The sequence below is a fragment of the Mauremys reevesii genome, linkage group 10 (assembly GCF_016161935.1).
Source record: "Mauremys reevesii isolate NIE-2019 linkage group 10, ASM1616193v1, whole genome shotgun sequence".
Taxonomy (NCBI): Eukaryota; Metazoa; Chordata; order Testudines; family Geoemydidae; genus Mauremys; species Mauremys reevesii.
In genome coordinates this window covers 2,466,560-2,478,776 of record NC_052632.1, presented here as the reverse complement: position 1 = coordinate 2,478,776, position 12,217 = coordinate 2,466,560, and the positions used below count along the sequence as shown (strand labels likewise).

Sequence of the window (12,217 nt, the reverse complement as noted above, 5' to 3'; positions counted from 1 at the left end):
CCAACATCTGTCGATGCAGATACAGAATGGATGCAAATGGCACAGAGCCCTGTCTCTATTCCAGCCCACAGCCTGGGGAAACAGCTGTGAGGGAGTGGCCCAGCAGCCCTATACCCTGGTTCAGGCTGGATCCTACCTGCCTAGCCTCTCTGCATTCTAACTGGATAGAGCGCTAATACTCTGGCTTTACATGAATGGACTGAATTTCAACCTGCATGTACAAGCAGTAAATAGCACAGCAGAAACAGGTCAGTCTTGTTGCAACAGACTTAGATTCTTTTAGAGGGCTCGGTTTCATTTTGTTTTGTGAAAGGGAACATGATGCTCTCTTATCAAGCCAGCCAACCTACGTCTCATTTTAAAATTATGGTGCAATAGAAGCCTAATATTTAAATAAGAGTTTTCCTTTTCCTGGAGGAAACTCAGGACCTGACATTTCTATTGCAAAAAAACAAACTAAAGAAAACCAGATACAATGACATCAGGTTCTTCCCCTCCCCAAAGGATTGGGGGTGGGGGGGGGGAAGTACAGGTGAATGAGGGCATTGCAGGGGGAAGAGGCTATTTCACTTTTGAACAGATTGTTTTTACAATCAGGATTTCAGCTGCTATAAGATCCATGTTGTGCAGTTGTTTACAAAGTGGAAGTCTAATTTATCTAACATAAGATCTCAGAGGGCAGATGTTTCCTCCTGTACAGTTCTCCCTTATAATAAAGGTCACACCCTTTACATTGGTGACCAGTTCTGCATACCAAAATAATTAAGCTGCACCAATAATTTACAGGGTTACAGTCCACTATGGAGTACCCTACATTCCCTTCCTTTTGCAAGGAGGCCATTCCTAGCTTTGTTTACCATTCCTTTATGCCTCCAGGGTTAGCTGGTTTTAATAATCCTTTAACTGCACCAAATATTTAATGATCAATTTACTAAACTGCTTTTCCAATTAATACTTTATTCCCAGATTCAATATAGCGGTAGGATAAAATAGATTTGGAGAGTTCACTGTAAATGCTAATCAGTGGGATTTCATGCCCACAGTGGGTGAGAAAAAAAAGATACACTTACAAGAAAGCAAATTCAAAATAAAACAGTTTCTGTGCAGAGTTATGTTAAGAAAAAAATCTGTATGAAAGTGGCTTGCCAAGACTGGTCTGACACCAGCTTAAAAAATATTTTGCACAGAGGAAGTACCCACTTTGAAGTCTCTTGTGTATTTTTATTAAAATGTGTTTTTCATTATAACTATTTAATCTTAAAACCAGTTACTCAGCATGCAGAACAGCTATTTAAAAATTATAACTACAGTATTTCACCTCTATTTTGCACTGTTTATTAACACTGCTGGTAAACAAGCTTCATTTACTTGTTCTTAAAGATGAACATTTTGTCTACGTTTTAGAGGAGTTAGGCTCTTTACATAAATACAGACCAAGAACATTCTGATTTCTCAGTACCAGGTGTCTTGGAGAAATAGTGCTACAGAAAGACTGACAGACCTTCTCCCCCACAACCACATGTCACACTCAAAGAAAACACATTAGAAAGAAATTTACCATAGCTTTCCCCAACACTAGCTTAGATCAAAATAATTCCAAGTCATCTCTCTGCAGTATATAGACACAATAAGGCGCACTACAGTGAGACACCTCCTTTATTTATTCAGCTCTCCTAAAAAAAACCAAACAAAAAACAAAAGACATTTTGGAATGGAGCCTTTTTTGGAGGGGGGGGGGGAAGGGGGAGCAAAATAGCTCTCAAGAGAGAACCAGGCATGCTTTGTCAACATTCTTGGATGCCAAACTATGCCAAGTGGTTTTGTTGCTTAGTAATGCTGCTCCTAGTTTCCAAGCTAGAGCTGGTCAGTCCATGCTGCTGTCCAGAGCCTGCAAGTTCTTCTGCCCACATGGCATAAACTTGGCTTCCATTGGGCTCCAGATAAGCCAAAAAAACCCACACACCTTGCAGGACTGGGGCTTAAATGCTTAACACTGCATTATTTTCACAGGTGGAAGGTCTCATGTAGTCCAGGGATTCTAATATTATCTACATTAACAACCTGATCCAACTCCAAGTGAAGTCTTTCCATTGACTTCAATGAGGTTTCAATAAAATGCCAGTTGCTGGATCAAGATCCAGAATGGACAAGATAGAATGCAAAAGACATCTTTGCAAGATAAATCTGCTTTTTAAAAGGTAAATAAATACTGCTAAATCCAGGGGAAATTTTTAAAGATCACTTGGTGTTAGCTTTTCTAAAGCTAAAATAAAAATGTGGCATATTATACACTGCACTAGAAATTTACAACATCAGCACTTACAATACTTCTCTTTCCTATAGGAATACATCTTAACCTGTGCATTTAAAAAACCTACCAGCCTTTCAGATTACATATTTAAATATCAATAAAATATTTCATTTTCTTAAATCCTAGGGAGTCCATTCTAAAAAGCTAAAGAGAACTCTCCCCTCTCGCCATCCCCACCAGGATTCCTTCTACAGATAAACTAGAGCAGAGGTTCTCGAACTTCATTGTACCATGACCCCCTTCTGACAACAAAAATTACTACACGACCCCAGGAGGGAGGACCGAAGCCTGAGCCCACCCAAGCCCCACAGGGGGCCAAAGCCAAACCCCAACCCCAAGGATTTCAGTGCTGGGCAGGAGTCCTGTACCCTGAGTCTTGCTGCCCAGGGCTGTCTTGCAGTGGGGTAGGGGCTTCTGCCCAGCGGGGCAGGGGGGTCTTGGGGCTTCAGTCCTGTGGGGCACACCTGCCAGGGCTTGGGGCTTCAATAAGAATGGGGCTGAAGCCCCAAACCCTGGCTCCCAGCAGGCGCGCCCTGGCTCTCAAACTTCTGAAGATTGTTGTATGCGGCTCGGAGGGCCAGTAAGCTTGGCCACCCATTCTAGAGAAATGACTACAGAGCCTGTATAATTATGTCAAGTATCAGGAGTAGCCGTGTTAGTCTGGTTCTGTAGAAGCAGCAAAGAATCCTGTGGCACCTTATAGACTAACAGACGTTTTGCAGCATGAGCTTTCGTGGGTGAATACCCACTTCTTCGGATGCACTGCTTGCATCCGAAGAAGTGGGTATTCACCCAGGAAAGCTCATGCTGCAAAACGTCTGTTAGTCTATAAGGTGCCACAGGATTCTTTGCTGCTAGTAAAATTATGGTTTTTTTCCAATGTTACTGTTATTAACTGGCCAGGTTATGTTTCTTTTGCAATAGCTCTAAGGATAGACTTCAGTGTCATGCAAAATTCATCTCCCAAGCCAACAAAGCTTAATATACCCCAACAGTTGTCATTTGTCCATTCTAAAACCACTTATTTTTACAACAGATTTTATGGAATAAGTTGAATCTTTCATGGAAACATGTATGTCATGTTTCAGCCCGATGCAAATTAAGGCCTGGTCTACGCTACCAAGATAAGCTGACCTATGTTGACCTAACTATATAAGCGTACACTAAAATTTCACTCCCAACAACATAACTGCCCTGCTACACCAACTTAACTCCACCTCCATGATAGGCATAGAGCCAATGTTGATGTAGTTAAGTCAATGTAGTGTCAGTGTAGACACTGTGTTGCTTATACTGACTATTACTGGCTTTCAGAAGCCATCATACAATCCCCCACACTAACAGTACAATCAGTACAAGAGCTCCTGGTGAGAACGCACCACTGACAGAAAGAGCGAAGTGTAGATACGCACAAGCGATGTAATTACTGCAGCAACTGTAAACCAACCTAAGTTAGGTCAACTTAATTTTGTAGTGTAGACATGGCCTAAAACATTAAATGCCTCAAAAAACAGGGGTTCTGTTATGAACAGAGACCACCATAGCTATAGCAGTGTTGCAAGTCACCACAATAATCAGCATATGGTATTTTACAATATCCTTAAGCCACACTTATAAAGACTATGTCATAATGCAAGATTCAAGATCCCTAATTGGGCTATCTTATAATGATATTTTAAGTAACAAAGTAAACATACTTCTCAACCTCAAGAAGAGAAAATCTTGACAGTCCTACAAAAAAAAATCTTTCATTGGCTTAAATGCCCACCGATGTCCATGGGAGTGCTTTGATACACACCTATGAGAAAAACAAAAATCAAGCATATTTTGAGTAAAGGAAAAAGTCCAGCTGAGAGCGTTGAGAAGTATGAAAAAACCAAACAGCCATTTCCTAACCCTTTCTCTGATCCAGTGAGCTTTAACATCCTAAAGGTCCTCTGTGCCCTCAGGTACCATAACATCATGGAGCCCATTTACTGCACAGCTAAAGGCCTCACTAACGGATTGCCAAGGAGCTGCAAGCGCTCTGTAAAATGGAGTACACAGACTGCAACTACCCTTCTGGAGGAGACTGCTTCCAGCAGGAAACCATCCACCTTGATCCATGCCGTAAGGCCACTCAGATTCATCATCACCTGCCAGGGGTTTTTCAGCCCCCCAGTCCACAAATCACTAGTCTCAGATACGAAGTGCATACAAGCAGTACAAAGCACAGAGAGCTGGAGTGGCCTCCCCTACAACTGCAGCAGTAGGTTGATGGGGTTTGTTTTGTTTTTTTAAGAAAACCATCATTTCCCTTTAGCCCCCCCACGTTAGAAAAATAAACTGCAGCCGGAAGATTAGAAAGGGCCTTCTCCAGTTCAGACACACGCAGAGCTCCGTGCAATACTACAGCATGGACTGGCCACAGGATCCCCACACACCTCTGCACCCACAGCCCAGCCAGCCTCCCCCCGCACCCTCCAGCCCCCATCACCCCAGCCTCCCCACCCCAGCCAGCCTCCCCCAGCCTCCCCCACCCCAGCCCCCATCACCCCAGCCCAGCCAGCCTCCCCTGCACTCCCGCACACTCCAGCCCCCTGCACTCCCAGCCTCCCCTCGCACCTCCAGCCCCCCCAACCCAGCCAGCCTCCCCTGCACTCCTCCCCTGCACTCCCTGCACACTCCTAGCCCCCATCACTCCCAGCCTCCCCTCCCAGCCCCATCACCTCCAGCCTCCCCATCCCAGCCAGCCTCCCGCACTCCCAGCCCCCATCACCGCCTGCGCGCCAGGTGCCTTCCCAGCCCGTCATCACCGATACCCGCCCCAGATCCCCACAGCCCGGCCGGCCTCACGCTGCACACGGGTCTCCGGGCCTCCCCGGGCCCGGCCGCGCCTCAGCCCCCCCCCGGGCCTGCACCCCCCCCGGCCCGCTCCCGAACCCGCCCCGGGGAGCCGCGGCCCCGGCCCGCACTCACCCTCCTGGAATTTGGGCTTGGGGTCCTGCTTGGGCGCCATTTATAAGTGACTCTCCCTCCTCCCACCCGCCCCTCCCAGCGGGGCCTCGCCAGCTCCGCCGCATTATAACGGCCAGCCCCGCGCACGCGCGCCGCCGCCGCGCTAGGCATGCTGGGACTTGTAGTCCTGGGCGGGCTGAGCCCCGGGCTCTGGGCTGCGGCCCCGCATCGCTGGCATTGCGCAGCCAGCGACCCCCCCGGGCAGGGGAGCCCGTCGCCGGCGGTCCCCAGGGGCCAGCCGCCGGCCGGGGCTGTCTCGCCAGCCCTGCTCCAGGGGGCTGCGCATGGGGCTGGCCTGGCACTGCCCCGGCTGCTGGCTTGCAGCCCCCTTCCAGCGCCCTGCAGAGCCCCCGCGGCGCGCCTCGCCCTGGGCGCGGGGGGACGGTGCCCCCGGCTGCACCGGCGTTCGCCCCAGCGCCTGCCCTGCCCGGGGGTTGCAGCGAGCCCCGGCGCTGGGCGTGTTCTGAGCTAACAAAGCGAGCCGGGGCTCGGATCCGCGCCGGCTGCATTGTAACGGGTTAGGGGGTGAGAGAGGAAAAGAAAAGCTCCCGCCCAACGTGGGGCTCGAACCCACGACCCTGGGATTAAGAGTCCCATGCTCTACCGACTGAGCTAGCCGGGCGATGGGGAGTGGGGTTGCTCTTTTTTCGAGTTCACACTGTGCCTCTGTCTGAGCTGTGTCCTTTGTGCCCCATCCTGCCCCAGGTGGATTTAGAGAGGGTCAGGTGGGAGCTTTAGGCTGTTGCATAAAGCCATGGCCGCACATTTGTACATTGGGAACATGCTGCCTATTGCTGCCCTGCATCTCCAACTGCAATGCCGGCACCCTCCCGTGGCTGGCTGCAAGCTGCCGTGCGGCACAGTGACAGGCCGGGGCCGGGAGCTCTTCCCGAGTGGGGACCAAGAGCTGCGGGACACTGCCCTGCCTGGAGAGCACAGTTCCCACGGCGGTGAGTGCCGGAGAACGGCCCCGTTCATCTCGCAGTGCTAGCGTGACCAGATGTCCTGATTTTATAGGGACAGTCCTGATATTTGGGCATTTGTCTTATATAGGCTCCTATTACCCCCCACCCCCATGCCGATTTTTCACGCTTTCTATCTGGTCACCCTACTCGGCGCTGTCAGAGGCTCGTGCCAACACTTCGCGCTGCTCCGGAGCTGCCCGTCCTCAGCTCTCCTGGCAACAATCACTCATTGAAAATGCTCAGGCACCGGGGCCAAAATACCACTGGTTTGTTACATGGCCTTGATGGCATAATCACCAGCCTGCTGCACACAGCACGACAGACAAGGGTTTCCTCCTACCCCTCTCTTAAAAACAGTCCACGCTGCAAACACTCCTTCCCAACAGCAGGATGCACGAAGCTAAGCTTCAATTGATCCATCTCTGAGTGATTCAGAGTCTCCGTCTGTCTGCACTGACCTAGCGCACCATCAGAGGAGTGCTAGGCTTCAGGTGCTGAAGAGTTCCCAGTTTCAGACACAAAAATCCCTCTGGTGCCTCAGAAACTGAAGACTTTCATTCATAATCAATCATGAGAAATTGCAAATTAGGTCCAAACTTTGTGTTCACCCTTTGCTCCCAAAATACATCTGGGCTTCTGATTTTGTTGTTATTTTTGCATTCATTGGATTAAAAGGAGTGTTCGGATTTCTAACATGGGGTGAGCTAGGATCAGATTTTTCATGTATTAACCAGCACCAGTTTGAGATCAGTTAGACAATAAGACGTAGGGGGCAGGGGACTGGTTTGACCATTCACAAGCACCGGCACAACATTCTGTGACTGTAAAGTTCACACCAATGGGTTAGTGAGTATAGAGTGTATGTGCCCGTCCCTCACCTAAACACTGGTTTGTAAAGGTTGCCAGACTTGCAGTCCTGGGGAGACTTTAATTTGTGCCAGTGCTCTCTAACATTAAGCCTCTTCTACACAGGTGTACGTTGATGTTTTAAATATTTCCAATAAACATTTAAAAAATGAAGCCAAAATGTAAATACCTTAAGAGATGAACGATTGAGGTGCTGCTGGCTGTGTGGGCCAGAGTAGTGGCAGCAGTGTGCAGGTTGCACACTGGGTACATACCGTACAGTTTTGCCAGATAACATCTCACTGGGAAAACTTCCTCTCCCCCCTGCCCTTAGTCAGCTACTCAGACCATTTTGAGGGACCATCTTATACAGTAACAACAAGGAGTCTGGTGGCACCTTAAGAACTAACAGATTTATTTGGGCATAAGCTTTCATGGGTAAAAACCCACTTCTTCAGATGCATGCAAAGCTTATGCCCAAATAAACCTGTTAGTCTTTAAGGTGCCACCGGACTCCTTGTTGTTTCTGTGAATACAGACTAACATGGCTACCCCCTGATACTTGGTATCTCATACAGTGCTAACCTGCTCCTGCTGCCCAGAGAGCCTGGTGATGTCAAAATATCCAAAGACTAATGAACCTAGTAAAAAAATCAGTTCCAGCAGTGAATCCAAGATAGCAGGTCTAGAGGAAAGGGATCCATTTTTCTCTATATCTGCACTGTGCAATGCTGGTCTCCAGGCTGAGCCTCCCTGCAGAGCTCCTCTCCCATTGCTACAAAAGCCTTGGCTAAGGAACTGGAACCCAGCAAGCCAGAGTGCAGGTTAGGGAGGTTGGCAAGGGGTCTGCTTATGGAGGATTCACAAGTCCGAAACCCTGTGAAAACATGCTGAGTTTCCCTCCACCTCACCCCCTTCCCTAGCATACATGCATGCTGAAGTTGAGCATTCCTCTTAACCTTTCACTTTGGGGATCTAATCCAACCCAGTGTGCATTGTGCCATGGCTTTGGTGCTCATTTGCCTGATTGCACAAGCTGCTTACTTAGCTGATTTCTAGAATTTGGCAATAATCTATTATGGGTTCAAAGAGGGTCCTTTTAATCATTGTGGTAAAATGTGTGATATTGCTGTACCTCAGACAGACACCATCGGTGCTTCACACCAGAAGTGATTGCTTTTCAGTGGTGGATGAAATGATTCCTATGACTATACAGCTTGTACGTCAATTTGTAAAGTGCTTTTGGATCCTTCCAAATAAATGGTGCTTTATAACAACATTAGTAATAATAAAAATAGCTTATGCATGTAAAAGCTAAAGAGGCATAGCAAAGCATTTGTTTTTTATTTATATTTTAGGTCTAAGAAATATAAGAATTTGTATTTGAATTCATTCAGACATTCCCAGCAGAACCTGCATGTTCTGAATGGCTGGCAGGCAGAGCTTTTGTTTATAGCAGCATATGTTGGTCAGCTTGTCGCACAGCCATTCCCCATCCCAACTAATCCCATACCTATGGCCCAACCAAACTCACAGCCATGAAAAATGTGGCATGGACCGTGAAATCTAGTCTTTGTGTACAGATTTCATGGGGGACACCAGCATTTCTCAAACAGGGGTCCTGATCCAAAAAGGGGTTGTGAGGGATTGCAAGGTTATTTTAAGGTGGTTGTGGTATTGCCATCCTTACTTGTGAGCTGCCTTCAGAGCTGCGTGGCCGGAGAGCGGCGGCAATTGGCCAGGTGCAGAGCTCTGAAGGCAGTGCCCTGCCAGCAGCAGCACAGAAGTAAAGGTGGCAATACCCTGCCATCCTTACTTCTGCACTGCTGCTGGAGGCAGCTCGGCCTTCACAGCTGGGCTCCTGGCCAGCAGCTGCTGCTCTCCAACCGCCCAGCTCTGAAGGCAGTGCCACCGCCAGCAGCAGTGCAGAAGTACGGGTAGCAGTACCACAACCCCCCTACAATAACCTTGCGACCCTCCAACAACTCCTTTTTGAGTCAGTATCGCTACAATTATAACACTCTGAAATTTCAGATTTAAATAGCTGAAATAATGAAATTTAGATTTTTTTAAATCCTCTGACCGTGAAATTGACCAAAATGGACCGTGAATTGGGTAGGGCTCTACCCGTACCCCTTGACCATGCAGCGCACCTCCACGCATTGGGAGAAATCCATCCCCTGAAGAGAGCCAAGAGGAGGTATAAGTGGTGCCTAGCCCTTGTTCTGGCCCTTTGCAGAGGACTGAATCTTGTCTTATTGTAATTTATGATTCGATAGCCCCCAGTGGTTGGGGGCAGGGCTCAGCTACCCTGGGGCTCTCTTCCAGTTTATGTCGTATGTTCCTAAAGCTCATGCTTCAGGCTTTCAGCCCCAGTGTGTTTCTCCCCAATGTTTTCTGTCAGGGGTTTTTATCTTCTTCCTCTGGACTATCCAGGATGGCCACGGATGGAGATGGGACATTGGATGGGGGTGGAGAGGGCCAGGGCTCTGAGCTGGCATGGAGCCTTCTCTCTCTCAGGTGCTTGGCTGGCCGGTTCTTGCTCACATGCTCAGGGTCTAACTGATTGCCACATGTTGGGGCCGGAAGGGATTTTCCTCCAGGTCAGACTGGCAGTGACCTTGAGGATTTTTTGCCTTGCTCTGCCGCGTGTGGGTGTGGGTGTGGGTCACTTGCCAGGATTAACTGGGTGTATCTCACTGAATTATTTCCGTCACTGCAGGGGCCTCAGGCACTCAGGGCCTCGTAGTTCTCAGCCTCTGGCAGAAAATAGTCTAGTCTCCAGTGCTGGTAAGACTTTGGTCTCCCTTCAGTAGTTGGTCTTAGCATGCGGGTGCTGGGTGGTGTTGGTGCCTGCGAAATACAGGAGATCAGACCTTGTAGTCCCTTCTGGCCTTGAATTCTATGAATCCAGGCTCTGAGCAATACAGGATGCAGGATGCACTGTGCAGGCCAGGGCAGGATTCAGCCCTGTGATTCCACAAATACAAAATAAACATTCAAGTTGATCTAAACCAAACAATTTGGGGAGCAGATAATTTTAAAAAGCAGCTTTTTATTGGCAGTTTAGTATTGAGCCTTCATTAAATAGCACGAGAAGCAGCTTGTTATAAGAGTGGCACAAGGGTCTGGCTATTTACAGGTCATTCGTGTTTTTGTACAAATCAAGCATAAAGAATCACTTTAAAATAGTTCATACTTTGCTGCCCTGCTGTGATAAAATTATCTCCATTTTCTTAGGCCAGTTTATAAATCATCTTTTAAAGTAAAACTCTTCTAAAAAGTAAAGATTCTGGTGGAGCTGGTGGCAGTTTACCAAGCTGGAAAGCTCTTGGGGGCAGGGACTGTCCTTGTTCTGTGTTAATACAGTGCCTGTTCCATGGCTAGGCTCCTAAGCACTGCAGTAATGCTAATAAAATACAAACAAATCATATGAATAATCCAGTGTAAACAGCTCGCTCTGATGTTGAGCTGTCATGTTGCTGACTTCAGCTTGCCACAGAGAGCAAAATAAGGCATACAAAGAAATATGCACTTAACACTGATTCATGTGAAGACTCACATTTAAGACACCCCATTTTGTATTTGGGTTGCCAATGGACCTTTGTACCCACTGTGCTGCATTGTGCCCATAGCAGAGAAAAGGTGCCATGCTGCGCTGAAGCAAATCCAGCCACCCCTCCAGATTAAGGGGGAGATCACCTACTGGCGTCTCTTTGCCAAGGAGTGATCTCACCCTGCTCACACCTCCAAGGAACTCTGGTCAGCCTGGCTTTGGAGCTGAGGAGACAAATACAGTTTTATAGGTGACTGATGATTGTGTCACCCCACGTTATCAAAGCCCAGTTCACGCGCACCTTTTCCACTTTCTCCGCTAGAAATGGTGCGTCCAAACGCTCCCCGGGAGTTCATTTCTAGGGGATCTTTGTCCTTCCTCAGCCTTTGCAGCCACCCTGGGCGGCTGGCGCTCCCAGAAGCAAACCGCAGTTGCCTGGAAATGTACCGCCAATCCTATTGCTAACCGACAGCACCTGCCTGCTACGCGCCTGAGCGCTGATAGTGCCATGGCCGGTGCCTGCCCGAGGCCCCTGCAAGCAGTAACTGTGAATCCCCCTCTGCCCTCAGCGAACGAACCACATCAGCCGCCTTCCTTTCTTTACTCCGCGCCGGTGCCCGTGGGAAATGCCCCGAGCTGGTGGAGTTTGCAGGAACTTTTGGCTCTCCTGTGGCCTTCAGCCGAAGGGCTCGGGCACGGGGGCTGCGCCGCGTGGCTGGGGCCATACCAAGAGTTGTCAGGTCAGCACGGCGTCTCCTGGAGCTGCCCCGGAAGCCTGGCTTCCAAGGTGGGTCCAATGCGCCTTCCAATGCGCCGCAGCCGCTCCCCCGGGGGTGCTGGGGGATGAAGGGGAGGGTCACCCGGTGCCAAGGCTCCGCGCCCTGGCTCCCATCCTCTCGCGGCCCCGGCACAGCTCCCGGCCGGAGCCGCTGGCGGAACTCGGGGCGCCGCAGGCAGTTCAGCAGGGGGTCGAGGCCGCTGTTGGCGTGCGCCAGGCACACGGTGACGGGGAAGAGGTAGGCAGGCCCCAGGCAGTAGGCTCTGTCCCAGGGCAGGGCGCCCAGCTTCACCAGCACGCCCCAGAGGGGGAGCGCCTGGCTGGGCAGCCAGCAGAGGAAGAAGGCCAGCACAGCGCGGGTGACCCGGGAGCCGGCGCAGCAGCAGCAGGTAGCAGAGGCCCAGGGTGGCCAGCGCAGCACGATGGCCAGCGGGATCTGCTGCAGGTGGTAGAGGGCCAGCCAGTCCCGGTCGTCGGGGAAGCGCAGCAGGCAGAGCGGCTCGCCGGCCACGCGGCGCAGGGCGGAGAAGCGGGCGGCGGGCAGGGTGGCCAGGCAGGCGGCGGCCCAGAGGAGCGCGCAGAGGCGGCGCACGGAGCCGGGGCGCCGCAGGGCCGAGGCCAGGGAGCGGTAGCGGGCCCCGCTGAGCGCGGTGAGGAAGAAGGCGCTGGCGCACATGTGGAGCGCGGTGGCGCAGAGCACCGGGGCGCAGAGCGGGGCCCCCAAGGGCCAGCTGAAGCCCAGCGCCGCCTCGGCGCCCCAGAAG

The 12,217-nt window shown here is 50.3% G+C and overlaps 1 protein-coding gene and 1 non-coding gene across 4 annotated transcripts in view; both read right to left on the bottom strand.

Annotated features, from left to right (window-relative positions):
- The window catches only part of MORF4L1 (mortality factor 4 like 1), a 38,471-nt gene extending 33,107 nt beyond the window's left edge, over window positions 1-5,364 (bottom strand). For 2 of the 3 annotated variants that reach the window (XM_039491820.1, XM_039491821.1), the window contains exon 1: window positions 5,270-5,364. In XM_039491820.1, coding sequence (XP_039347754.1) covers window positions 5,270-5,309 — 40 coding nt within the window. In that variant the 5' untranslated portion in view covers window positions 5,310-5,364. Of the gene's footprint in view, window positions 1-4,008; window positions 4,110-5,269 lie in introns of all 3 variants that reach the window. The other variant, XM_039491822.1, reaches the window with a different exon arrangement.
- A 493-nt stretch (window positions 5,365-5,857) lies between these two features.
- On the bottom strand, window positions 5,858-5,930 carry TRNAK-CUU. Its single transcript has one exon. It is a non-coding gene; the product is annotated as a tRNA-Lys (tRNA).
- Window positions 5,931-12,217: the final 6,287 nt, after the last annotated feature.